This window comes from Cetorhinus maximus, chromosome 28 (assembly GCF_964194155.1).
Source record: "Cetorhinus maximus chromosome 28, sCetMax3.hap1.1, whole genome shotgun sequence".
NCBI classification, from domain to species: Eukaryota; Metazoa; Chordata; class Chondrichthyes; order Lamniformes; family Cetorhinidae; genus Cetorhinus; species Cetorhinus maximus.
Genome location: NC_135906.1, coordinates 1,409,188 through 1,435,950, shown reverse-complemented (window position 1 = coordinate 1,435,950; position 26,763 = coordinate 1,409,188). Strand labels below are relative to the sequence as shown.

General features: G+C 49.0%; 2 protein-coding genes, 1 non-coding gene and 1 pseudogene across 3 annotated transcripts in view; 2 read left to right on the top strand and 2 right to left on the bottom strand.

The window, feature by feature from the left end:
• Positions 1-26,763, top strand: part of LOC144668726 (EVI5-like protein) — a 436,360-nt gene that overhangs the window by 214,201 nt on the left and 195,396 nt on the right. The gene's annotated exons all lie outside the window — the stretch shown is intronic.
• Positions 4,578-7,699, top strand: LOC144668727 (zona pellucida sperm-binding protein 3-like). Its single transcript, XM_078531056.1, has 5 exons — positions 4,578-4,612; positions 4,701-4,804; positions 4,896-5,073; positions 5,160-5,286; positions 7,529-7,699. The coding sequence occupies exons 1-5, from the start codon at positions 4,578-4,580 to the stop codon at positions 7,697-7,699; spliced, it is 615 nt and encodes a 204-aa protein (XP_078387182.1).
• Positions 7,897-8,086, bottom strand: LOC144669190 (U2 spliceosomal RNA). The gene has a single exon (XR_013573626.1). It is a non-coding gene; the product is annotated as a U2 spliceosomal RNA (small nuclear RNA).
• On the bottom strand, positions 12,178-12,351 carry LOC144669166 (U2 spliceosomal RNA; annotated as a pseudogene).

Below are 26,763 nucleotides of genomic sequence, written 5' to 3'. Positions count from 1 at the left end.
CTCCCTTTCTTAATAATGGAACAATTTTAGCATTCCTCCAGTCCTCTGGCATCACACCTGTGGCCAGAGAGGATTTGAAAATTATTGCCAGGGCCCCTGAAATCTCTTCCCTTGGCTCCCTCAACAGCCTGGGATATATCTCATCCAGGCCTGTGGATTTATCCATTTCTAAGGCCGCTAGACCTGCAAGTGCCCCCTCGCTCTCTATGTTAATTTCCTCTAATATTTCACAGTCCTCCACCCTGATATCTGTATCTGCGTCGTCCTTTTCCATTGTGAAGACCGACGTAAAGGATTCATTGATAACTGCACCCATGTCTTCCGGGTCCACACACAGATTACTTCTATTATCCTGAATTGGCCCTACTCTTTCCCTAGTTATTCTCTTACTCTATATATATTTAAATAACCCCTTTGAGTTTTCCTTTATTCTATCCACCAATGCTTTCTCATGCACTCTCGTAGCTTTCCTAATTTCCTTTCTAAGTTCCCTCTATACTTTTTACATTCCAGGAAGGACTCAGCTGTATTGAGCCCTTGGTATCTGCCATAAGCTTCTCTTGTTTTCTTCATCCTAACCTTTATGCCCCTTGACATCCAGGTTTCTCCAGGATTGGTTCCCCCCACCCATTGCCTTTATGGGAACATAATTGCCCTGTGCTTTTGCTATTAGCTCCTTGAAGACCCCCCACTGTTCTGACACAGTTTTAACTGCAAGTAGCTGCTCCCAGTCCACTTGTGCCAAATCGCATCTCATCTTAGTAAAATTAGCCTTTCCCCAGTTTAGAACTTTCATTCCTGGCCCAACCTTATTCTTTTCCATAACTATCCGAAATCTAACTGAGTTATGGTCACTATCTCCAAAATGTTCCCCTACTGATATGCCTTCCACCTGCCCGGGCTCATTTCAGAATATTAGGTCCAGAACTGCCCCCTCCCTTGCTGGGCTTTCTACGCACTGTCTGCGAAAGTTCTCCTGGATGCAACTTCAGAATTTTACTCCCTCCCTACCTTGCACACTGAAACTATCCCAGTTAATATTTGGGTAGTTAAAATCCCCTACCATTACTGCCCTATTATTCTTACACTTCTCTGAAATTTGTCTACATATTTGATCCTCTATCTCTCCCTGACTGTTTGGGGGCCTATAGTACACAGGTCATATCTGACTAATTAGATTGAAGTTTTTGAGGAAGTAACAAGTAGGATTGATGAGGGTGGTGTAGTTGATATGATACACATTGATTATAACAAGGCTTTCGACAAGGTTCCACATGGCAGACTGATTAAAAAAATAAAAGCCCATAGGATCCAGGGGAACGTAGCGAGCTGGATACAAAATTGGCTCAGTGGCAGGAAACAAAGGATGGATGTTTTTGTGACTGGAAGGCTGTTTCCAGTGGGGTTCTGCCGGGCTCAGTACTGGGCCCCCTGCTTTTTGTGGTCTATATTAATGATTTGGGCATAAAAGTAGAATGATCAAGAAGTTTGCAGACAGCAGAGAAATTGGTTGATAGTGAGGAGAGTTGCTGTGGACTGCAGGAAGATATCAATACACTGGTCAAGTGGGCAGAAAAGTGGCAAATGGAATTCAACCCAGAGAAGTGTGAGGTGATGCATTTGGGGAGGTCAAACAAGGCAAAGGATTACACAATAAATGGGAGGAAACTGAGAGGTGTAGAGGAAGTGAGGGGTCTTAGAGTGAGTGTCCACAGATCCCAGAAGGTAGCAGGACAGGTTGAGAATTTGGTTAAGAAGGCTGATGGAATCCTTTCATTTCTTAGCCGAGGTGTAGAATATAAGAACAGGGAGGTTATGCTGGAACTATAGAAAACATTAGTTAGGCCACGACTTGAGTACTGTGTGCTGTTCTGGTCACCTCGTTACAGAAAGGATGTAATTGCATTCGAGAGGGAACAGAGGAGATTTAACAGGGTGTTGCCTGGACTGGAAAATTGCAAATATGAGGAAAGATCGGAGAGGCTGGGGTTGTTCTCCTTGGAACAGAGGAGGCTGAGGGGAGATTTGATTGAGATGTACAAATTTGTGAAGGGCCTGGATAGACTGGATGGGAAGGGCCTATTTACTTTAGCAGAGAGCACATTGACGAGGGGATATAGATTTTAAGTGATTGACTGAAAGATTAGAGGGGAGATGTGGAAAACCTTTTCTCACCCAGAGGATTGTGTGGGTCTGGAACTCACTGCCTGAAAGGGGAGTAGAGGCCGGAACCCTCAACTCATTGAAAAGGTGTCTGGATATGCACCTCAACTGCCGGAACCTGCAGGGCTATGGACCAAGTGCTGAAAAGTGGGATTAGGCTGGGGGGGGTTCGTTCTTCAGCCGGGGCAGACACGATGGGCCGAGTGGCCTCTTTCTGTGCTGTAAACATTCTACAATTCTACGTTACATTCAGACGGTTGCTATGTAGCCATTCACACCTCATCTGGACACATCTTTTGTTTCTTTACTTTAACCATTACCACTGCCTCTGGCTTTTGTACCATGAAACCTTTTATCCTTTAATCTCTCCTGCCCTCCACCCTATCACGCACCTTCCCTTTTGTTCATCGACATCATTCCCCCCCCAGACCAACTCCTATTGGTCCAAATAAAATCGGCCTTCCTGGTAATAAACCCATGAGTTCTGTCATTGGTGGAGATTGGGGCTGGTTAATTGGTTCGATGTTGCAGCTTCTGGTCTCATTGGTGTCAGGTGAGTGCGGCTTGTGTGTATAAAAGGTGCTGCTCGGTGGCTGAAGGGATGGTGAGTTGTTTGGTATCATGGGGGATTTTGTAGTGAGGGCTTTGTTCCCAGGGCTGGTGTTAGCTGGAGCTGTTTGTGGCTCTGATACTTGGCAACTGTTTCTAGGCCAGAGGTTTCCATGGAGCAAAGTCAAAGCCACCCCTGTGCCTCAGACAGTCTCTCCTCCTGGGCCTCCCTTTGGTTCCCATTTCCGTGTGTCTGAGGGTGGAAGTGTGTCTCCACTGCAGACTGTGATGGTGCAGTGTGGAGAGGACAAGCTGCTGCTCAGGGTCCAGCTGGATTTATTTGGAACCTGGCACCTGATCAAAGCTGCTGACCTGACCCTGGGGACAGCAGGTTGTCGGACAACCAGGATCTACTCTCAGAACCACACTGTCCTCTTTGACTATGGACTCCATGAGTGTGGCAGCAGGTTGCAGGTAATGGGAATCCTCAGCTCTTGCTCTAAGCTTGGGCTGTAGGTTGTTTCCCACTCTTCATTCCAACAATGGGTGAGATGTCAATGATATTGAGGAGATAGCTGTCTCCTGCTTTATAAAACTACAAATTAGCTTTCTATCTTGTATTGTACTTTACTTTAACTGGTCCCTGAGTCTCTCCAACCTATGACATCAGCCCCATTGGTCTTGAACCTTCTCTTTGGATCCTCCAAGCTTTGCCTTTTGTTGTTTTGAGGATTTTCAGCTCTATTCCTCTCATTCAGATCAATCGACCTGGAGGTTTCAGTCCAGTTTAATCGAACCAGGTTTAGAATAAGATGTGATGAAAATTTGCTTTTTCAGTAAAATGTGGATAGCTTGAATTTCCAGGCAATGGTGGGATGTGACTCCAGCTTTCAGAACTAAGCTGAAGTGTTAATTTTTTCAAAGGTTACTGATAAATTAGTACTAAACTTTTATATTATGAAAAGTGAAGTTGCAACAAGATATGGGAACAATGGAATTTACCTGTAGAGGGGATGAGGCTGAGTCAGTGGTGAAGACATCCTAAGATCTTTCGCAAATGTGAGAAGCCTCCAGCCTCTGCATCAAGTTCCTGTCTAAAGGAACCAAGGATGTGTTAACTCGTATTGAATTCTCCTGTCCAGGTGGTGTTGCTTTGCCTGGGTCTGTACAAATCTGTTTTTTAACTGTTGCCTTAATGAAGGTGTCACTGGGAGCCAGTTTAATCAGAATTTTGGGAGTTCTTATAGTAATTTGTAGACCTAATGGATGTGCTTAATCTTTTCTTTAAATGTTTACATTTTTATCTAAACCTCCTGAATTTGTGGCAGTCTTTGCTGTTCCTGAATTCCGGGCACTGAAATCAAAATAATATACTAATTGCAAAACAGTTGAGTGCCTGATCAAGTTTCCCTCGTAGATTTGATCCACCTGACTAGCATCATCTGCCACATCATAACATTGCCTTCATTCCCCAAAATAAATCCATCTGTCTCCAATGTACTCGGTGACTGAGCATTCACAGCTCTCTGGGCTAGAATCCCAAAGATTCACCACCTGCTGAATGAAGTAATTCCCTGTCACATTAATCTTAAGTGACCCCCTGACCTGAGATGCCTACACCTAATAATCAACTCTCCTCCGGCTGGGGGGAAGCAGCCTCTTCACACTGACCCTGTCAATCCTCCTCAGAATTGTTTTCAGGGGATGGGATGACTTCATTGTTAACCCCTGTGGAGAACATTCTCATTTCAGATCAGTTCTTCATTCCTTAATCTGATTCTTTCAGATGATTGGAGATTTCCTCATCTACACCACCCACCTGAACCACACCCCAGAGTATCATGGATCTGTCATTGTGAGAACGAATGGAGCTGTTGTTCCCATTGAGTCGTTATTTTAGGTGAGAATCTTTACCCTCTTTGTCAATAAGATCTACAGCTGCTGGTGGTCTCTGAAGATGTCCTAAAATGACTCCCCTGCCTTTCCAGGAAGGGCAATGTGAGCAGTGACCCCATCAAGCCCACCTGGATCCCATTCAGCTCCACCAAGTCTGGAGAAGGGAATCTGTCATTCTCTCTGCGCCTAATGAAGGGTATGTGATGGGTGGATGGGGAGTGATTTCCTGTAGTCACTCACTGGGAGTTACAGCCACTGTCTCTAACCCTTGTCCTCTTGTACTTCAGGTGACTGGCTTACAGAGCGCACTTCGACTGTCTACTACCTGGGTGAGCTCATTCACATTGAGGCCTCTGTTTCAATGACCAACCACATGCCCCTGAAGCTCTACATTGACCGCTGTGTAGCTACATTGAGCCCAGACAAGGACTCCACCCCGAGATATAGCTTCATTGACCACAATGGGTAAGGAGCTCTCTGCTTTCTCCAGCTGGTCCCATCTCAATGGCTTCACTTGATTCACTTCCTGTCCCTTTTTAATCTTTCTTCAGTTGCCTCCTGGACAGCAAAGCTGAGGACTCCTTTTCAACCTTTGTGTTGCCAAGAGACGAGCAGGAGCTGGACAAGCTCCGGTTTGACCTGGATGCGTTCCGTTTCCTTGGAGATGACCGTTCCTTGGTAAGAGGAAGCTGATCATTGGGATCTCCATGTTGGGAGGGAGTCACTGAATCATGACTTGTGTTGAATGTGTCCCTCAGATTTTCATCACCTGTCACCTGAAAGTTGCTCCATTGGATCAGAGGGATTCCAGGAACAAAGCTTGTACTTTCCAGAAGGTGCAAAATGTGTAAGTTCCCCCTCTCTCTCCCTCAGAGATGTTGTGTGGGGATGTGATGCACAACCTGGTTGATGGGCTATTTCTCTTATTTATCTGCACCCCATTGGAGGAATCGAGCATTGACATTTGTGCCTGTTGCCATGTGGGTAACTGTGGTGCCACAAGGGAGTTGTGGTTTGGTTCCAGAGGAAGGAGAGATCTTGAACCTGAAGCTGGTGGGACATTGATCCTCTAGATGTTGGACGTCCCCCTTTCCCCTCTCTAACTGGAATGTTTGATGTTGCAGAGAGTGAAGCTGGATTGAAGTGGGAGGGTGAGGCCTCACTTGGACCCCTGCAGGAGCTGAGGTGCGGTATCGCACACTCCTGCTGAAACAACAGGTCAGCTTTGACCTTGACAACGTAGTCCAAGGTCGCAACACATTGCGTAATAGATTTAATGCTGCGCACATTTATGGATACAATCTTTACACTCATTTTAAAGCATTTAGTCTCTTACCAAACCTGTTGCCTGAGAGTCCGAGACCTTTGGTCTGCTCCTGCATACCCATAGTGTTCACAAATTGCCTCACTTTGGATAGGCTGAGGAAACTGTCCTGAAGTTCCCCATTGGAGATGTTCTGCTCAGGTGGCATCTGGGGGTTCGTGTAGAGAACGGGATTTGAAATGTCCTTTGTTGGAGAAGCTTCTCCAATCCTCTCCCCCTCTGGGGCGTCGCTGCTCCCGGCTTCCCGGAGCTGGGGTGCGCTGGCCTCTTCGGGTTGTAGGCAAAGTTGAGGTGCGCTGGTCTCCTCATTGTCTCAGGTGTTCTGGCGCTCGGGTTTCTCGTCCTCCAACTCCCTAGAGCTTTTCCGATTCTTCTGTAGGTGCCGCACTTGCCTTTCTTCGTCGGAAGAGCAGCTGCCCTTGTCATCCGCGTCGGATGGGAGACGCCTCTTGCCACTTGTCTGGGAAGTGGCTTGGTCCCTTCTTAGCCTCTTCTTCCTTTTGTCTCTCTTCACCAGCTGCCACTCCCCCTGCTGATTTTCCGCTGCTTCCTCCTCCTCCATTGATTCGCTCTCCTGAGGAGTGGGAGGTTCAGGGGGTAGTGCTGTTGATCGGCTGTCTGCTGCCTCAATCTTTTCCTCCACCTTGTCTCTCTCTGCGTCCTCCTTTGTCCCGTTGTTCTCACTGGGGGCCATGGTGGTTGGAGCGTTGCAAGTGTCCTTGGTAGTAGTGACTCGAAGCATTTCTTCTGCTTCCCCCTCATTGGCGTTGGCTGCCCGTGCATAAGTGAGACAGCGTTTGGGGCAGGTCCTGTAGAGGTGACCTGCCTCGCCACACAGGTTGCAGTACTTAGTCTGTTTGCAGTCCTTTGTCTGGTGCCCTTCCTGTTTGCAGTTCTTGCAGAGGGCGGCGCTGCAGTTGGCCGCCACATGACCAGACTTGCCGCATGAGTGACAAAGTTTGGGTTGCCCAGTGTAGACAAGGTAGCCCCGGCTTCCCCCGATAGCAAAGCTGGAAGGAGGATGGAAGATGGTTCCCTTACCATCGGTCTTGAGCGTGACCTTAAACTGGCGTTTGCATGTCCAAATCCCGAAGGCGTCTCCATCCTTGGTGCAGCTCCCAACCTTGTCGACGTACCTGGTGAGGAAGGTGAGCACGTCGGCGACAGGGACGTAGGGGTTGTAGAGATGCACCGTCACCACACGGTCCCGTTGCAACGGCAGAGCAAAGAGCGGCTCCACCGTCAGGATCTTCATCTCCAGCTGGTCTCTCTTCTCCTCAAACACCTTCAGGAATTTGACGCAGGCAGCAACATTCCTGAAGGTCACGTAGAAATATCCAGCGCTGGGGAAGTCTCGCAGGGAGTAGATCTCCTCCGCTTCAAATCCACACGCCTTCAACAGGATCCGCTTGATGAGGAAGGCCCGATCCATGGGTGCTCCTCCTTCAATGTCTTTCATTGCCACCCGAACGGTGTTACGTACCCCCTGGTTTGGGGCTCCTTTGGTTTTAGCCATCACTTCACTACAACTGATCTTAGCCAAAAGTCCGAGAAGCGATAACCCAGAAACCCATGCGCCCGTCCTGTCTTCCCCAGCCTCCGGCTTCACCGTCCGTTTTGCTGCGTGTGGCCGAACACGGGCTGAAGACCCGACAGCCAGCATTGAGCATCAGGCGTTTCTTGCTTGATGCTGCCTCCCTGAAGCAGCGCCTGCAACAGCCTCAAAACCCAACAGGGGGCATCGTCCAGTCCCGGGCTCCACCCTGACAAGCAGAACAAGTGCACACCAGCAGCATCCCTGCAGTTGCACCAAAATCCAACAGGGGGCATCACTCAGTCTGGCACCAATGAGCCTGTCCTGCCACTCTGCACAAGTTCAGTTCAACCAGATCAATGATGGAAAGCAGGACAATGCTCTGAATGACTTTTTCTTCTTTTCAGTTTCCCTTTCACCCTGTAGAGGGCAAAACTGCACCATTCCTGAAGACGCTGCAATACCGGGTCGATGTGTGGAATGGACGGAGAAAGATCCTGTTCCATCTCCCTGCTCCAAAAATCAATTTAATATTTGGTCCCCGGATAAGGGACGTATCAGATATTAAACTGATAAGAACAGATTTTTTTTTAATGAAAAATATACTTTATTCATAAAATATCTGGAAGAACATTACAAACATTTCAAAATCACCATCACAAAACTACAATCAGATTCAACTTTTACACATGGATCACAAAGTGCATCAATACAATCAATGAATATTACAATCATTTCAATATGGTCAATGCAGACAATCAGACAAAGGTATTGGAGTTATCAACATACATCATGTTGCTCTCTGAGGTGCTTCAATACAATTAGTATTCACTGCAGACATTCATTTTCAGCTGTACAGCCCGAGGGGCTCTCAACATTTCCCAGCCCCTCGGTGCCCTATGGCAGAAAGGTCTTAGACAGCGACCCTTCCCCATTGCGCCTTTGCGGTGGCTGCCCCAAGCTTTAGTGCGTCCCTCAGCACGTAGTCCTGGACCTTGGAATGTGCCAGTCTGCAACACTCGGTCGGGGACAACTATTTGCGCTGGAAGACCAACAAGTTTCGGGCAGACCAAAGAGCGTCTTCCACCGAGTTGATGATCCTCCAGCTGCAGTTGATGTTTGTCTCGGTGTGTGTCCCTGGGAACAGCCCGTAGAGCACAGAGTTCTGTGTCACAGAACTGCTCAGGATGAACCTCAACAGCAACCACTGCATCTCTCTCCAGACCATCTTTGCAAAGGCACAATCCACAAGGAGGTGAACAACGGTCTCTTCCCCACCACAGCCACCTCGAGGGCAACGTGCAGAGGGGGTGAGACTCCTGCCGTGTTGTGGATTCCCTCCCCAAATCCCTTTTTGAGAGCACATCCAACATGTTTGTCCAGACTCTCCCATGTACTGTCATCAAAGCCCTTTGTAATGGAGGACAGGAAGGACTGGGACTCTGTGCTGTCTGTGGGCTTCACGTCATACAATCCGACATAAAAGGATTTGCTGATCCTCAAAATGTCGGACTGCGATGACTTTACTGAACCATCTTCTTCCTTCAGGCTGCTGATCACAGAGCTCTCTCTGTGTACCTTTTGGAAGAAGTGTGAGCACATCTCATCCTGCTCCACAGAGCGGACTCTGGAACGGAAGATGATCTTCGAGGCCTCCGAGGCAAAGAGCGAGGCTTGCTGGCTGTTCACCTCTTGGAATTCCTCCTTGACATCGACCTCCAACGACTGCAGCCGGAGCAGATTCTGCATGTTTTTCTGGAGTCGGGACATTTCCCTCTGTTCCTTTCTAGCTTTCTGGGTGCCTTTGAGGATGAAAAACCTCTTGATGTTTCCCTTGATCACTTCCCATCAGGGTGTCAGGGACTCAAAGAGGGGTTTCACAGTTCTCCAACCTTTGTAATCCCTCTTGAGTTCCTCAATGTTCTCTGGGGTTAGCAGTTGTACGTTTAGCTTCCATGTCCCCCGGACAACCCTCTGGTCTTCCTGTAAGTGACAGTCAGCCAGTAGGAGGCAGTGGTCAGTGAAGAACACCGGCTTGACGTCAGTGGATCTGACTGCGAACGCTTGTGATACAAATAGCAAGTCTATCCAGGAACGGTTTTGGACACATCTGGCTGCGACCAGGTGTATCTACGCTGCGCTCCGTATACAGGGTTGCTGAAGGCGTCGTGCAGCTTGGCATCCTTAACTGTTTCGATCAGGGATCTGGACGTAGCGTCCAATCTGCTGTCGGCCCTGCCGGATCGTCCAGCCGCATCGATGATGCAGTTGAAGTCACCGCCCAGAATGACCGGCCTGGAGGTCGCCAGCAGCAGTGGGAGCTGCTGAAAAACCTCCAGCCGCTCGGCCCCTTGTGACGGGCCATACACGTTAATTAACCGGAGTGGAGCATTCTTGTACATTATGTCTGCTATGAGGAGGCGCCCGCCCACCACCTCCTTAACCTCGGAGACGGTGAAATGCCTCCCCACAGCAGAATACCCAGGCCGGAGGAACGAGAGTCGTTTCCGCCCGATCTGATCGATGGCCCATGGGACCAGCATCGTGACCATTGCCTGTAGGAGTTGAGGTGCGGTATCGCACACTCCCGCAGAAACAACAGGTCAGCTTTGACCTTGGCTAGGTAGTCCAAGGTCGCAACACATCGCGTAGTAGATTTAATGCTACGCACATTTATGGATACAATCTTTACACCCATTTTAAAGCATTTAGTCTCTTACCAAACCTGTTGCCTCTGAGAGTCCCAGACCTTTGGTCTGCTCCTGCTTACCCATAGTGTTCACAAATTGCCTCGCTTTGGATGGGCTGAGGAAACTGTCCTGAACCTCCCCATTGGAGATGATCTGCTCAGGTGGCATCTGGGGTTTCGTGCAGAGAACGGGATTTGAAATGTCCTCTGTTGGAGAAGCTTCCCCAATCCTCTCCCCCTCTGGGGCGTTGCTGCTCCCGGCTTCCCGGAGCTGGGGTGCGCTGAGCACTTCACTGCTCCCAGATTGCTGGGGCTGGGGTGCGCTGGCCTCTTCGGGTTGTAGGCAAAGTTGGGGTGCGATGGTCTCCTCAATGTCTCCAATGTTCTGGAGCTCGGGTGTCTCACTCTACAACTCCCTAGAGCTTTGCTGCTTCTTCTGTAGGTGCCGCCCTGGCACATCTTTGTCCGAAGAGCAGCTGCCCTTGTCATCCGCGTCGGATGGGAGACGCCTCTTGCCACTTGTCTGAGAAGTGGCTTGGTCCCTTCTTAGCCCCTTCTTCCTTTTGGCTCTCTTCACCAGCTGCCACTCTCCCTGCTGATTTTCTGCTGCTTCCTCCTCCATTGATTCGCTCTCCTGAGGAGTGGGAGGTTCAGGGGTCAGTGCTGTTGATTGGCTGTCTGCTGCCTCAATCTTTTCCTCCACCTTGTCTCTCTCTGCATCCTCCTTTGTCCCGTTGTTCTCACTGGGGGCCATGGTGGTTGGAGTGTTGCAAGTATCCTTGGTAGTAGTGACATGAAGCATTTCTTCTGCTTCCCCCTCGTTGGCTTTGGCTGCCTGTGCATAAGTGAGGCAGCGTTTGGGGCAGGTCCTGTAGAGGTGACCTGCCTCACCACACAGGTTGCAGTACTTAGTCTGTTTGCAGTCCTTTGTCTGGTGCCCTTCCTGTTTGCAGTTCTTGCAGAGGGCGGCGCTGCAGTTGGCCGCCATATGCCCCGACTTGCCGCATGAGTGACAAAGTTTGGGCTGCCCATCGGAGACAAGGTAGCCACGGCTTCTCCCGATAGTGAAGCTGGAAGGAGATGGAGATGGCTCCCTTACCGTCGGTCTTGAGCGTGACCTTAACCTGGCGTTTGCATGTCCAAATCCCGAAGGCGTCTCTAACCTCGGTGCAGCTCCCAACCTTGTCGACGTACCTGGCGAGGAAGGTGAACACGTCGGCGACAGGGACGTGGGGGATGTAGAGATGCACCGTCACCACACGGTCCCGTTGCAACGGCAGAGCAAAGAGCGGCTCCACCGTCAGGATCTTCATCTCCGGCTGGTCTCTCTTCTTCTCGAACACCTTCAGGAACTTGACGAAGGCAGCAACATTCCTGAAGGTCACGTCGAAATATCCAGCGCTGGGGAAGTCTTGCAGGGAGTAGATCTCCTCCGCTTCAAATCCACACGCCTTCAACAGGATCCGCTTGATGAGGAAGGCCTGATCCATGGGTGCTCCCCCTTCACTGTCCTTCACCGTGACCCGAACGGTGTTACGTACCCCCTGGTTTGGGGCTCCTTTGGTTTGAGCCATCGCTTCACTACAACTGATCTTAGCCAAAAGGCTGAGAAGCAATAACCCAGAAACCCATGCGCCCGTCCCGTCTTCCTCGGCCTCCGGCTTCACCGTCCGTTTTGCTGCGTGTGGCCGAACACGGGCTGAATACCCAACAGCCAGCATTGAGCATCAGGCGTTTCTTGCTTGATGCTGCCTCCCTGAAGCAGCGCCTGCAACAGCCTCAAAATCCAACAGGGGGCATCGTCCAGTCCCGGGCTCCGCCCTGACAAGCAGAACAAGTGCACACCAGCTGCAGCCCTGCAGTTGCACCAAAATCCAACAGGGGGCATCACTCAGTCTGGCACCAATGAGCCTGTCCTGCCACTCAGCACAAGTTCAGTTCAACCAGATCAATGATGGAAAGCAGGACAATGCTCTGAATGACTTTTTCTTCTTTTCAGTTTCCCTTTCACCCTGTAGAGGGCAAAACTGCACCATTCCTGAAGACGCTGCAATACCAGGTCGATGTGTGGAGTGGACGGAGAAAGATCCTGTTCCATCTCCCTGCTCCAAAAATCAATTTAATATATGGTCCCCAGATAAGGGACGTATCAGATATTAAACTGATAAGAACAGATTTTGTTTTAATGAAAAATATACTTTATTCATAAAATATCTGGAAGAACATTACAAACATTTCAAAATCACCATCACAAAACTACAATCAGATTCAACTTTTACACATGGATCACAAGGTGCATCAATACAATCAATGAATATTACAATCATTTCAATATGGTCATTACAGATAATCAGACAAAGGTATTGGAGTTATCAACATACATCATGTTGCTCTCTGAGGTGCTTCAATACAATTAGTATTCACTGCAGACATTCATTTTCAGCTGTGCAGCCCGAGGGGCTCTCAACATTTCCCAGCCCCTAGGTGCCCTATGGCAGAAAGGTCTTAGACAGCGACCCTTCCACATTGCGCCTTTGTGGTGGCTGCCCCAAGCTTTAGTGCGTCCCTCAGCACGTAGTCCTGGACTTTGGAATGTGCCAGTTTGCAACACTCGGTCGGGGACAACTCTTTGCGCTGGAAGACCAACAAGTTTCTGGCAGACCAAAGAGTGTCTTTCATCGAGTTGATGATCTTCCAGCGGTAGTTGATGTTTGTCTCAGTGTGTGTCCCTGGGAACAGCCCGTAGAGCACAGAGTCCTGTGTCACAGAACTGCTCAGGATGAACCTCGACAGAAACCACTGCATCTCTCTGCAGACCTTCTTTGCAAAGGCACAATCCACAAGGAGGTGAACAACGGTCTCTTCCCCACCACAGCCACCTCGAGAGCAACGTGCAGAGGGGGTGAGAGTCCTGGCGTGTAGGAAGGATGACGGGGGAGGGCCTTTCTCACCACCAGCCAAGCCACGCCTTGGTGCTTGTTGGAAAGTACTGGCGATGAGGCATTCTGCCAAATGACTTTGACAGTCTGCTCGGGGAACCATCCCACAGGATCCACCCTCTCCTTTTCCCTCAGGGCCTCTAAGACGTTACGTGCTGACCACTGCCTGATGGACTTGTGGTCAAAGGTGTTTCTCTGCATAAATTTTTCCACCAGGGACAGGTGGTACGGCACGGTCCAACTACTTGGAGCGTTCCGCGGCAGCGTGGCCAGACCCATCCTTCGCAACACCGGGGACAGGTAGAACCTCAGCACGTAGTGAGACTTGGTGTTTGCGTACTGAGGATCTACGCACAGCTTGATGCAGCCTCACACAGTTTGAGGGCTTGTTGGGCACATTTTCTCCCCCTTTATCTAGAGGCTTGTACATCGCGTCCCTGCGGACACGATCCATTTTCCACCTCCAGATAAAGCGGAAGATGGCTCGGGTGAGCGCCACCACGCAGGAGTGTGGAATGGGCCAGACCTGCGCCACGTACAGCAACAGCGAGAGTGCCTCACACCTGATGACCAGGTTCTTACCCGCAATGGAGAGGGAGCGTCACTCCCACATGCCCAGTTTTCTTTGCACCATAGACCCTTGCTCCTTCCAGTTTCTAATGCATGCCCCGGTCCCTCCAAACCATATCCCCAGCACCTTCAGGCCGTCAGCCCTGACGGTGAAGGTGACAAAGGATCGGTCAGCCCAGTTCCCAAAGAACATGGCCTCGCTCTTCCCACGATTTACTTTGGCTCCCGAGGCCAGTTCGAACTGGTCGCAGATGTGGATCAGTCTGCACACCGACAGCGGATCCGAGCAGAAGATGGCGACATCGTCCATGTACAGGGAGGCTTTGATCTGAGTGCCTCCACTGCCTGGGATTGTCACTCCTCTTTTGCCCGGATCCTTCCTGATGGACTCAGCAAAGGGTTCTATGCAACACACAAACAGGACAGAGGGAAGCCCTGCCTGGCTCCAGATTTAATTGGAAAGCTATCTGATTCCCACCCATTGATTGAGACTGCGCTGTTAGTGTAGAGCAGTTGGATCTAATTGCGAATTCCCTCCCCAAACCCCATTTTGGAGAGCACATCCACCATGTAGGTGTGCGATATTCTGTCAAAGGCCTTCTCCTGATCCAGGATGATGAGGCAGGTGTCCACACCCCTGTCCTGCACATAGGCAGGATTACATTTACATTTTTGGAAGCTCAAACCAAGGTAGGACATACACAGTAAATGGTAGGGCACTGAGGAGTGCAGAGGAACAAAGGGATCTGGGAGTTCAGATACATAATTCCCTGAAAGTGGCGTCACAGGGAGACAAGGTTGTAAAGAAAGCTTTTGGCATACTGGCCTTCATAAATCAAAGTATTGAGTATAGGAGTTGGGATGGTGAGGTTGTATAAGACATTGGTGAGGCCAACTTTGGAGTATTGTGTGCAGTTCTGGTCGCCTAACTACAGGACGGATATCAGTAAGATTGAGAGAGTGCAGAGAAGATTTACTAGGATGTTGCTGGGTCTTAAGGAGTTGAGTTACAGGGAAAGATTAAACAGGTTAGGACTTTATTCCTTGGAGCGTAGAAGAATGAGGGGAGATTTGATAGAAGTTTACAAAATTGTGAGGGGTATAGTCAGAGTAAATGCGAGTAGGCTCTTTCCACTTAGATTAGGAGAGATAAACATGAGAGGACATGGCTTTAGGGTGAAAGGGGAAAGGTTTAGGGGGAACATTAGGGGGAACTTCTTCATTCAGAGAGTGGTGAGAGTGTGGAACGAGCTACCATCTGATGTGATAAATTCGGGCTCACACTTAAGTTTGAAGAATAAATTAGATAGATACATGGATGGGAGAGGTCTGGAGGGTTATGGACTAGGTGCAGGTCAATGGGACTAGTGGAATAATATTTTGGCACAGACTAGAAGGGCCGAATGGTCTGTTTTCTGTGCTGTAGTGTTCTATGGTTCTATAGGCAATCGTATTCCTGAGCAGCGCGAGGCTGTCAGAGATCTTCCTGCCTGGCACAGAGCAGGTCTGGTCAGGGTGGATCACCAATTCCAGAGCGGATTTGACCTGATTGGCGATGACTTTGGACAGAATCTTATAGTCCACATTCAACAGTGAAAAGGGTCGCCAATTTCCCCCTTGTGTTTGTAGATGAGGGTGATGATGCCTTTCCTCATGGATTCTGACATGCTGCCGGCCAGGAGCATACTCTCGTACACTTCTAGCAGGTCTGGGCCGATCAAGTCCCACAGAGCCCAATACAACTCCGCCGGCAAGCCGTCACTTCCGGGAGTTTTACTCTTCTCAAAGGACTCAAGGGCCTTAGTCAGTTCGTCAGGAGTTAGCGGTTTGTCCAGGCGTTGGTGGATCTGACCACAAATGCTCAGGACACAAACAGGAAGTCTATCCTGGAACGGATGGACCCGTCTGGCCGCATGTGAATTTTGCTTTTTACTTTGATCTAGCTAGAACCTTTGACACTACAGGTCTGACAACAGACGTCCGTGTGACCTGGTGGAGTCCTTCCGCCTCCATGTCTACAATGGAGCTTTGTCGCCAACTGTGTCTTCCATTTAGGTGCATGTGTCTCAGGTCAGGCTTAGGTTTTAGTTTTTCATGCTTTGAGAATCTAGGTTTCTTCTCCAGCTTCTCTGGGATTCTGGGCTCCATCCTTCACTGGCACCATGTTGTAAGGTTGCTTGGTGTCTCACTTGTTTGGTTGAACATAAACCATTTATTTGGTAACCCATAACTATATACATATCCAAGGTACCGTCATGCGTGGACTGTCTCCCTGCTGCCTCCTTTCAGACTCTACAACATAGTCTACTGTCATGTGACTCGCTACATCATATCATGGGTGGTACTGTTCCCCAATCCTACATTAACCCTTGCTCTGCCAACAACTTTGTGCTACATTCCTCTCAAATGTCCTGTCACACTGGGAGAGCCAGACACCCCACAGGTCACAATGGGCACTGGAGCACACAAACATCTGCCTTCATGGAGTCCCACAAAGCAACTGTGCAGAGCCTGTGGTTCACTGACTATCAGCTGATATTTTTCAAACAACATGGATGGCCAAAGGGATCAAGCACTTGAAGGACATGCCACAACACAGGTCTACTTGCCTACTAAACAAAGCAGCATTTGACAGAGCCAAGTGATCCCACAACTAATGAATCAGATTTAAGATCGGCAGCAGTGCCACATCCAAATGTGAATGGAGGTGGACAATTAAACTAACTGAACAGGTGGCTCCACCAATATCCCCGTCCTAAATTAAAGAGGGAGCCAAGTACAATCAGCACAAAAGACTTCAGCCAGAACTGCTGAGTGGATGATCCATCTCTGCCTCCTCCAGGAGGTCCCCAGCATCACATATGCCAGTCATCAGCCAATTTGATTCACTCCACATGATATCAAGAAACGGCTGAAGGCCGGATACTGCAATGGCTAGGGGACCTGACAACATCTAGCAATAGCACTGAAGACTTGTGCTCCTGAACTAACCACGCCCCCTAAGCAAGCTGTTTCAGTTCAGCATCACAACACTGGCATCGACCCAGCAATGTAGAAAACTGTCTAGATATGTCCTGTCCACAAAAAGCAGGACAAATCTAACCTGGCCGATGACCACCCCACAGATGACTCTCCATCAGCAGTGATGCAACGTGTCGACACATTCCAATCAGGTGGCACTTACTCAGCAATAATTAAGCATCACTCAGCTCCTGACCTCATTACATCCTTGGTTCAAACATGGACAAAAGAGCTGAACTCCCGAGGCGAGGGGAGAGTTACTGCTCTTCGCATCAAGGCCGCATTTGACCGTGTGTGGCATCAAGGAGCCCTAGCAAAACTGGAGTCAATGGGAATTGGCAGAAAACTCTCCACTGGTTGGAGTCATACCCAGCACAAAGCAAAATGATTGTGGTTATTGGAGGTCAATCATCTCAGTTCTAGAACATCACTGCAGGAGTTCCTCAGGGTAGTGTCCTAGGCCCAACCATCTTCAGCTACTTCATTAATGACCTTCCTTCTGTCAAAGTCAGAAGTGGGGATGTTTGCTGATGATTGTGCAATGTTCAGCATCATTCACGACTCCTCAGATACTGAAGCAATCCTTGTGCATTTACAGTTAAGAGCTGGACAACTTACTTCCATTTATCAGTCCAAACCTGTAACATTTGCACCCCACAAATAAATATCTTTTGATTCCTCGTCACTCCCTTTGAAACCTTACTCTGACGTGGGAGTTAGAGGTTACAATACCTTAGTCATTCCAACTAGGTGTGCTGCCCAGGGTCAGAGAAGGTTAATACCTCCCATTCAGTAATCATGCGGCATTGAGTTTATAGCAGTGGTGGGCAACCTGCAGGCCCATCAGGGTTCTGAGTTCACTTTGTTGACTGTTGCCCTCACACTGGGTTTCCAGATTCTGCTGGTTTCTGTCCGGGTAGTTCTTTTCTTACTGCTATTACTGAAGTGATACTCACGCAAAGCTGGGGCACGTGAAGTGAGGTGTGTGCTGATTGCACACAACATTGACTGAGAGCTGTGCGCTCCCTCTGCATCCAAAGCACCCTGACGGTTCAATCGGCACACCCCACAAATTCCAGGCACGCAAGTGCAGTGAGCAAAATGACCCTATCCCGCGAGACCATCTTGGTTACAAGACCGGTGGACGTGGGAGGTTGCGCATTGTTACTTTTGCCGGTAATTTAAATTGGCCCCTAATTATATAATGGATCGGTGTCAAAGTGGTGTTGATAAAGGAGGAGAATCAAGTGCAAAATCAAAAAGTACAGAGGGAAAAGTAGCCTAAAAGAGGAAAATCGTCGATGAGGGCAGAATGGGAAGAGAGAGTTGGGAGCCGGATTGTGTTGTGGAACAGAAAGGGAGGCTATTTTGCTTAATTTGCAACGAGGTGATAAATCAGTTTAAAAAAACACGTTAAGAGACATTATGAAATACGCCATTCCTCTCACATGGCCAAATTCACAGTGGGTTCTGCCCAACGTGCTCAACAGCTTCCAAATTTGAAGGAAGTTGTGGAAACATTTCCCATCACTGATTAGGAAATATTCAGTGTGTATTAAGTATATTTAATCTTATTCACGGGGCCAGGGTTAGTCCGCGTGCCTGATTTCAATCTTGTGACCCACTGAGATGGAGGGGAACCACTCACCCGGCCCACTCACTAGCCTAGGTCGCCCATCACTAGTTTATAGGTTACCGTAGCTGTGGCAGTCTTGAACCTTCTGCAACAGTGAGTCGTGCCTTCCTGCATTCCTCCAGGAACAACAGGTGCAGTGTTGGCCAAGAGTATCCACCTAAGTCTGAGATAGTCAACCACAAAGCTCAACTATTTGGTTGCAGGTAAATGTTGTGTACTCAGGGTGGAGGTACATACAGCTAGCTGTATGACTGCCAAGGGATGAGTGTCCTCAACCTGTTCCACCGGTCAAGAGCAAAGACATGACAAGCTAACATCTCTCAAGAGCCCAGTCGTCTGCAAAAGGTGGTATCCAGGCTGGAAGCTGGTCTCCCTTCTGAATACATGCAACACAGACCTGGTTTGTTAAAACCAATTTCCATAATATGATCAATGGAAGCTAATCCTCAATGGGTGAGTAAAGACTTGCACTGCTTCGCCAGATCCCTGCTTGCTGTGAATTGTAATCAGGCAAATTGTAGGGCAACGGTTTGTTCTTTTTTTGTACTGTTGTATGGTTTACGGAATAGACAACCCATCAGATAATGTGATTATGGGTAAATGTGTCCAGACAAAAGTTGAACTAACCTGAACAAGCTCTCTCTCTCTCTCTCTGTTGGTACAACTTTCCATGCTTTGCTGGCATCACGATAGTCATATCGTTTGAGACCACCCTGCTCTGCATAACGGAGGTCCTGCGCAAGGTTGTGGTCAATCCCAGGAGGTAGTTACAACACCAACGAGCGACGTAAAAAACTCAGAATGAGCACCCTTGTAGCACTGCAAAATTGCCAATGACGATCTCCAACAAGAGAAAATTTAAATCATTGCCCCTTGGCATTCAATGGCATTAATATTGCTGAAACCCCCACTAACAACATCCTGGGGCTTACCATTTGACCAAAACAGAACTGGACCAAGAACAGGTCAAAGGCTGGGAATTCTGTGGCAAGTAACACCTCCTAGTTCCCCAAACCCTGTCCACCGCCTACAAGAGCAAGTCGGAGCAGCAGCAGGTGCTGAACGGTGCCAGCAGAGTTTCTCAATAAAGTCCTGAGGGTCAAGGCCCAGATCGAGCCAGTCGGAGCAGCAGCAGGTGCTGAACGGTGCCAGCAGAGTTTCTCAATAAAATCCTGAGGGTCAAGGCCCAGATCGAGCCGGTCGGAGCAGCAGCTAACCCCACCAGAATTCAAGAAGGCTGAGGAAAGCAGACATCAGAGCAAAGCAAAGAGCAGATTGGTAGGTAGTGGGCAAGTTGTTTTTCTCCACTTTAAAGCTACACTAAGGAAAGGCATGAGTTCTAGCTTTTTATAAAAGAACGAAACTGAAATAATGTTCTACTCTACTTGGCTTAACTGTAAGGTAAGAATATTTACTGAGCAGGAGAGCTCAGTCCCGTGTGTTGTACGGCCTGCAGTATGTGGGAAGTCTTAGACACTCCTGGCAGTCTGGATGACCACATCTGCAGGAAGTGCCACCGGTTTGACCAGCTTGAGTGCCGGGTTTTGGAGCTTGAGCGGCGGCTGGAAGCACAGCAGTGCATCCATGAGGCTGAGTGTTACGTGGATAGCATGTTTTTAGACATGGTCACCCTGCAGTTTACAAAGTGCAGACAGAGGAGGAATGGATGACCACCAGTCAGAAGGGAGGCAGGCAGGTAGTCAGGAAAGCCCCAGAGTGCATCACACTAAAGAACAGTTTCTCTGTGTTGGAAAACGGAGAGAGTGATGGCTCCTCTGGGGAGGGCGAGCCAGAACCCAGTCTCACAAGGTGGGAGGAGAAAGAGAGGAAGAGTAATAGTGATTATAGACTCAATCCTGAGGGGTACGGACAGGCATTTCTCTGGCCACAGACGTGACTCCAGGATGGTGTGTGTCTCCCAGGGGCCCGGGTCAAGGGTGTCACTGAACAGCTGCAGGGCATTCTGAAGGGGGAGGGCAAACTGTCAGAGATCATGGTTTCCATTGGTCCCAATGACATAGGTAGAAAGAGGGATGAGCTCCTACAACAAGAATTTAGGGAGCTGGGTAGCAGATTGAAAAGCAGGTCCTCAAAGGTTGCACACTCTGGAATACTCCCTGTACCATGTACTAGCTGAGTATAGGAATAGGCTGATGGAGCAGATAAATGAGTGGCTGAAGAGTTGGTGCAGGAGGGAGGGGTTTAGATTCCTGGATCACTGGATCCACTTCCAGAGAAGGTGGGACCTTTACAAGTCCGACGGGTTGCACCTGAACGGGACCAACATACTTGCGATGTTTGCTAGTGCTGTTGATGGGGGTTTAAACGAATTTGGCCGGGGGTGTGGGATACAGAGTGGAGGTATAGCAGGGGTGATGTACAGACAAGTATAGAAGAAAAACAGAGTCAGTCTGGAAGGCAGAGCATATATAGTCAAGTTAAGGCACAAGGGAGCATGGCAAGGCTGGATGGTATTTATTTTAATGCAAGGAGTCTTGCGAGTAAGGCAGATAAGTTGAGGGTGTTGATTAATACGTGGAGATATATTACAGAGACATGGTTGAGGGAGGGGCAGGACTGGCTGCTCAATATTCTGGGGTATAGAATCTTCAGGTGAGATGGGGAGTGGGGTGTGTAAAAGAGGAGGTTCCCTAACCCCACCCCTTTCACGGCATGTGGCCTTGGCTGACTGAGCCAGCATTTATTGCCTATACCTAGCTGACCCTGAGAGGGTGGTGCTGAGCTTCCTTCTGTATCCGCTGCACGTGGTGCACTTGCACCAACAGGACTGCTTTGGGGGAGAGCTGAAGGATTTGCTGGAACACTGAAACATTTCAAAGTCAGGATGCTGACTGACTGGGAGGGGAACTTCTAGCTAGCAGGGCAGCCATCCATCTGCTGCCCTTGGCGTTCTAAGTGGTAGTGCTTCCTTGCTTTGGAAGGTGATACAGTGCGAGTGGTAAATGTGATGGAGGCAGCATCTAGACAAGGGGGTCACAGCCCTGGCTGCTTAGAGTGAGTGTACGGCAGCTCCAGGGTCAAGATTCACATGAGCCCTGCGATGTTTCACTCAGGTGGGGGTGGCAGGGCTGCAATGGCGATCCAGGTACAGGGTGGACTAATCAATGCTCCTCTCTCCTTTCAGACCTCACACAATAACGCTGAACAGATGCAGACTGGCGGAGGGTTGGCACAATTGCTCATTTTCACCAGATACGAGCAGGAGGCGCGCCATGCGCCCAGGTCTACCGGCAGCAGTGAGGTTGGGGTGCCAGTGGGAGGGAAGAGTGCCGTGCACCGAGGTCACAATATCTGTCATTGCAACCATGGGCTGAATTGTGTGTTTGTCGGGCGGGTGGGCCCGACCCAATCGGCAGTGGGCGCGGAGCCAATCGCTGCTGGCAAAACGGGCCGCACCGCCATTTGTGCGGCCGCGCCAATTAAGGCCCGCCCAGCGTGTTTCAGACTCCCGTCTTCAGCGGGAAATTCAAATCTGCAGCGGGCGTGTTCAGACCGCTGCTTCCAATGGGGAACTGGCAGTCTGTATAAAGAAAGGCCAGGCAGCCTCCTTTAGGCTGTTCACCATGACCAGCGACCGAGCTCCAGAAGAGGTGAGGGTAGAGGAGGAGGAGGGGGGCAGGCTGAAGGGTAGGCCAGCGCGGGGGCCAATGTGCCCCTCAGTTCCCCGATGCCTGCCTTGCTGCCCTCCTGGAAGAGGTGTCAAATCATTGGGAGGTGTTGTTTCTGGAGGATGGGAGGAGGAGGGCCCCCCATGTGACCAGGCAGGCATGGCAGGAGGTGGCGGAGGCAGTAAGCTCTCAAGATGCTGTGTGGAACACAGGAACCCAGTGCCACAAGCGCTTCAATGATTTGTTGCGCTCTGGAAGGTTGAGGACCATGTCAGCCTTGGCCATTTTACCCAGGAGGTAGCGTTAGCCTTTGAGGCCCCCTCCCCCATGTCTTAGTGTTGTTACTGCATTGGGCATTTAGCACACGCTGGGTGGGCAAACACATAGTGACCATGTTTACATCAGCCTTAGTGGTTGAAGAGAAGATGGGTTCTCCCCGCAGCATATGTTGGTGTTTGTGGTATTTGAGTAGTCTGGGGGCAACCTGCAGGGGAGGCAGCTAGACACATACTCAGAACTCCAACACATGTCTTATTGATGGTGATGAGATGGTGGAAGGGGAGCCTCAAGGTGTCGTGGCCAAGAGCCATCTGCTGGCATCGGCACTGCACCTAGTTGCGCCTCCTTGCCATGAGCGCTAAGACCCGTGTGCTATTCAAAGTGATGGACGCCGAATGTGTCCAAGGTGTCCATTGGGGCAGGGGGTTGGGAGCAGCCGGACTATCTTCTGGGGACTGATCACCAGTAGTGTGGACAGGAGCCGCTGGAGGCCTCAGATGGGCCACTGTGGTTGGGGTGCAGGGTGCGGCGTGCAGAGTACATGAGTGATCAGCCCCAATAAATCCTCTTCTCTGTTCTGCAGGCACAAACAGAACAATAGCCAGGAGCGTCTGCGGACTGGTGGTGGGCACACCGTGCTGCAGCACCTCACCATTTATGAGGAGCAGGCCATGGAGCTGGGGAGGAGGCAGATGGCCAGGTCGGCAGGTGTCGGCGAGGCTGGGGTGCAGCAGCCAGGTATTTGAGGGTCACAGTCCCATCCACTCTGTCTTCCCACCATCCAAAGCACTGATGGTTGCTGCAATCGTTAATGCAGCAACACTGCTCATTCACAGACTGATACAGTCAGACGTGTGGGTCATACACAAAAGGTCCCTCGTCCCCTTGAGGATGTGCGTCTCTAGCACCTTCCAAAGACACCTTACCCCATGTGTGACCCCTATCCCCATGGCCTAACATGCCATGGCATCGCTGCTGCATATACAAAGACTTATAGCATCTGAGGAGGGTTTGTACCTCCACCACCCTTTCAGCCAGTGCGTCCCACATTACTCTGTCCAAAAGGTGCTCAGCACCTCACCTGTCAACCTCATGGCACTCAACTTAAATAAATGCCACTACATTAGAACAGAGTGTCTGTCACCTGCTTGACAACTGTGGACAGCTGACTCGGAGACTCCACAAAGATTATCCACTGACCCCTGGAAAGAGCCAGGGGTATAGAAGTTGAGGGCCACAGTGACCTTCAGCGACACTGGCATGGGGTGTCCACCCACACAGTCAGAGCTGATCTCAGGGCCGATCCTCTGACAGATGGAGGTCACTGTCTCCCTTTAGAGATGGTGCCTCATTCGTCATTGCACCTCAGACATTAAGGTAGCTGTATCGCCACCTGCAGGAAGGATGCTGCAGTTAGCCTCCGTGCCCTATGGCCGCAAAGGGGAAGTTGGACCAGGAGTCACATTCCCACCTCGCTATCCAGTAACCCCTGTGGGTGTAAGTCCGAATGTAGATAAAATAGCATTCAGTTACAATGGCGCTTTGTGCAACTGAAATCTGCTCAAGTGGGCAGCTCACAGGAATGGGCCAGCCCAGCACCCATGGGATATGCCACAGAAAGGAATCCTGCAGAGAAACAGAGCAGAAATATACAGCCAACATACCTGTCAGTTTTCAGCACCAGTTTAAAGTTACTGCATTAGAAGTGGTCCAGTGAATTGAGAAAGTCACAACAGTGTTGTTTTCAGAGATGAATTCAATTAACTCTTGCGTTAATTCAGTGTTGCCTGTTATTTTGGACCCTCCCAATCCCGATATCTTCGTGCTGTAATTGCTCCTGTTAAGATATTACTGCACTGCTGTTAACACAGCATCTTCCCAGCTGCGTTTCTCTCGCAGCCGGTCATGTGACAGTCCGGACACTACAGCACCTGCATTGCGGTTTGAACCATCATGCAATTTCCTTTAATGATCCTTTTCTTGAAAGTTTTGGAGGGGATGTAAGAAAAATCAAAGTCTGGAATCCAACTCCAGACAATTTCAAAATTCCAGTTACTCAACCCCCAGACAGACACAAAAGCAAGCTGTGCTTAACTGTCTGTCTTTTTATGCAATTACTTAATATCTTGTGGCTTCATAACTTCAAGTGCTTTTGAAAACATTAATTCTTAACTGTCGCTGAGTCAGTATGTAATAGCAGGCTCTATAAAAGGTGCAAGTTATGAATTCACATTGCCAGCTCTGAGCTTCAATACGAAGGTGCACGTGCTGGGAACTGAAACTTGTGGGCCAGTGGACATCAAGGTATCTCTGTCTACTACACCCTATAGGTACGTGTATCAACAATTCTCCCCCATAGACACTATTTGGTCATTTAAGCTTCATGCCGACAGTGTGAATCTGCAAGTTGATTTGCTGCCTGCATCTTGTAAAATGCCCATCTCTGTCCCGGAAAGAAAACCTCCCCGCCAAATTAAAATCGGTGTGAAAGTGCAAAGCTTCAGTCAACATTCTGCTAGTTCTCATTTCACCTCTGGACACGATGAGCAAAATGCCCATCCAGATCTCTCATGTGATAATTGTACTAAAAAAGTCCACGAAGTAAAACTTGGAGCTGCCACCTTCAGGCAAGTCCCTTCCTCCTAAAGGATGTAATAAAGTCTGTAAATTGTTGAATTAACAATAAAAACAGTTAAGCTTTAACCTGATTCCACTGTTCCCAGACATTACTTTCAGCAGGTTCACCCAATCAACCAGCTCATTCCCCTTTGCATTTGAAGCTCTCCGTCTGCAAGAGGTGCTGTGATTGGAAGAAGGAGCGGAGCTTGTAAAAGCAGATTCACAGAATCTGCCTGGAATTTGTTCCAGGGTCATTATTAGATGTAATCACACAAATTGCAAAAAAGAGTGTTCTTCAAATGCAGGGGTTCTGCATCATTGATAATAATCAAAATGTTTATCAGTATCAGTCACTAATGGCCAGCAACTTCAGACTGGAGAACAAGGGAAATTGCGTGTGTACTATATTTTTGAGTGTTACCATCATTCTCTAATGATATTGGTTTATTTAATACACAAAAATTATCAGGGCTGACTCTGACCAAATGGATTATACAGCGGGTATGTGCCTATGGCCAAGGGTTGCTTAAGCAGTGAGGGTAATATCATGGACTTGGATGCCTCTGGATGAACTTTAGCATATTCGGCACCATCCAAACTGCAAAATTAGCAGAGCAGAGGATCAGTCAAGTGTAGCTTACTTTGCAAAGTAAAGCAAAAGTAGTAATCCTGGCAGTAGCAAGCTTGTGAAGTGTGCACAAGAGGTGCACAATACGTATGCTGAGGTGAAACCCCAGGGCAGAAAGTCGCTGGAAATGCTAGAAATCACACAGCAGAAACTGGCCACGAAACATTCTGCCAAGAGCCACTGCTTAGAAGGCCCATGTTACAGCTGCATTTCCACCTGTTAAAGAAAAGGGAAAACCAAACCAGAGTAGTGCTCTTTAAAAATTTGGACATTTTTTTGAGAGTTTCCAAGGTCATATTCCAGTCTTTGTTTTTAAACTTAATCCTGTATTACACGAACAAACTGCATTAAACACTGGGAAGTTAAAATGATGTTAAATTTGGTGGTGGCATTGCACCCATTTCACCTCCATTTCCAATTCCAATATTCCATCTGACCAGTATCAGCATCTGCCCACCACATCAGTTGTGTCCTAATTACCAACAGAGCTCAGGACTCGCCCTAGCCCATGTTTCCTTTCTTTAAAAAAAAATTAACTCATCACTGCCCTGCCGAATGCAAGTGTTGTAAATGTGGTGCACCCATTCAGAACACTTAACATCTATGTCATGTCACTTGTTCAGACTTTACACAGCTCCAGGGTTTTAGGGCAAATTGATGCCTGCCTGATCTACTCTAAGGAAGCATTTCACTAAATGAACATTGCCATATGAAGCTTCAGGTGACAACTGTAGTTGATGCTGCAACAAATTGTACAGACAATCTTGATTGTCCCAGTTCACGATAGCATTGCCTGCAAGCCTTGCTGAGTAACACACCATCCTGCTTTGGAGTCACCATGGAATGTAACAATGCAAAGGGAGGCCATTTGACCCTCGAGTCTGTGTGAACCCCTTGAGTCACCCGAGGAGACCGCTCTTTACCCATTCTTCTGTACATTCCACCCCTTCTAGCCCTGCTCACAAAAGGGTCCGCTTCCTCAGGAATTTGAAGGAGGACGGCAAATCCATTTGCTCTGAAAAATTTTCATTCATTCCTGAGCTCACTCAGGAAAAAAAGGTACACAAGGATGATCCTGCAACTGAGAAATTGCTGCATTCAGCTAAGGCTGCAGATTCAAGAATAACATTTCTGCCTCCAGGGGTGTGAAGTTGTCACCTATGTAGAGCAGCTGGGGAAAAGAGAGCACGTTGTCAGATTGTATGCTGAGGCCGTTTATGAAGGCTTCCTGGGGAAAGAAAGAGCCAAGCTATGACAAACACACCCACAACGCCAAGAAATTTAATG

What these genes read in the sequence shown, in the direction of transcription:
- LOC144668727 (XM_078531056.1), top strand. Translation starts at nt 4,578, where the DNA reads ATGGAGCTGTTGTTCCCATTGAGTCGTTATTTTAG. An exon ending in CCATTGAGTCGTTATTTTAG is followed by an intron (nt 4,613 to 4,700) that starts GTGAGAATCTTT and finishes CTGCCTTTCCAG; the next exon opens with GAAGGGCAATGTGAGCAGTG. An exon ending in CTCTCTGCGCCTAATGAAGG is followed by an intron (nt 4,805 to 4,895) that starts GTATGTGATGGG and finishes CTTGTACTTCAG; the next exon opens with GTGACTGGCTTACAGAGCGC.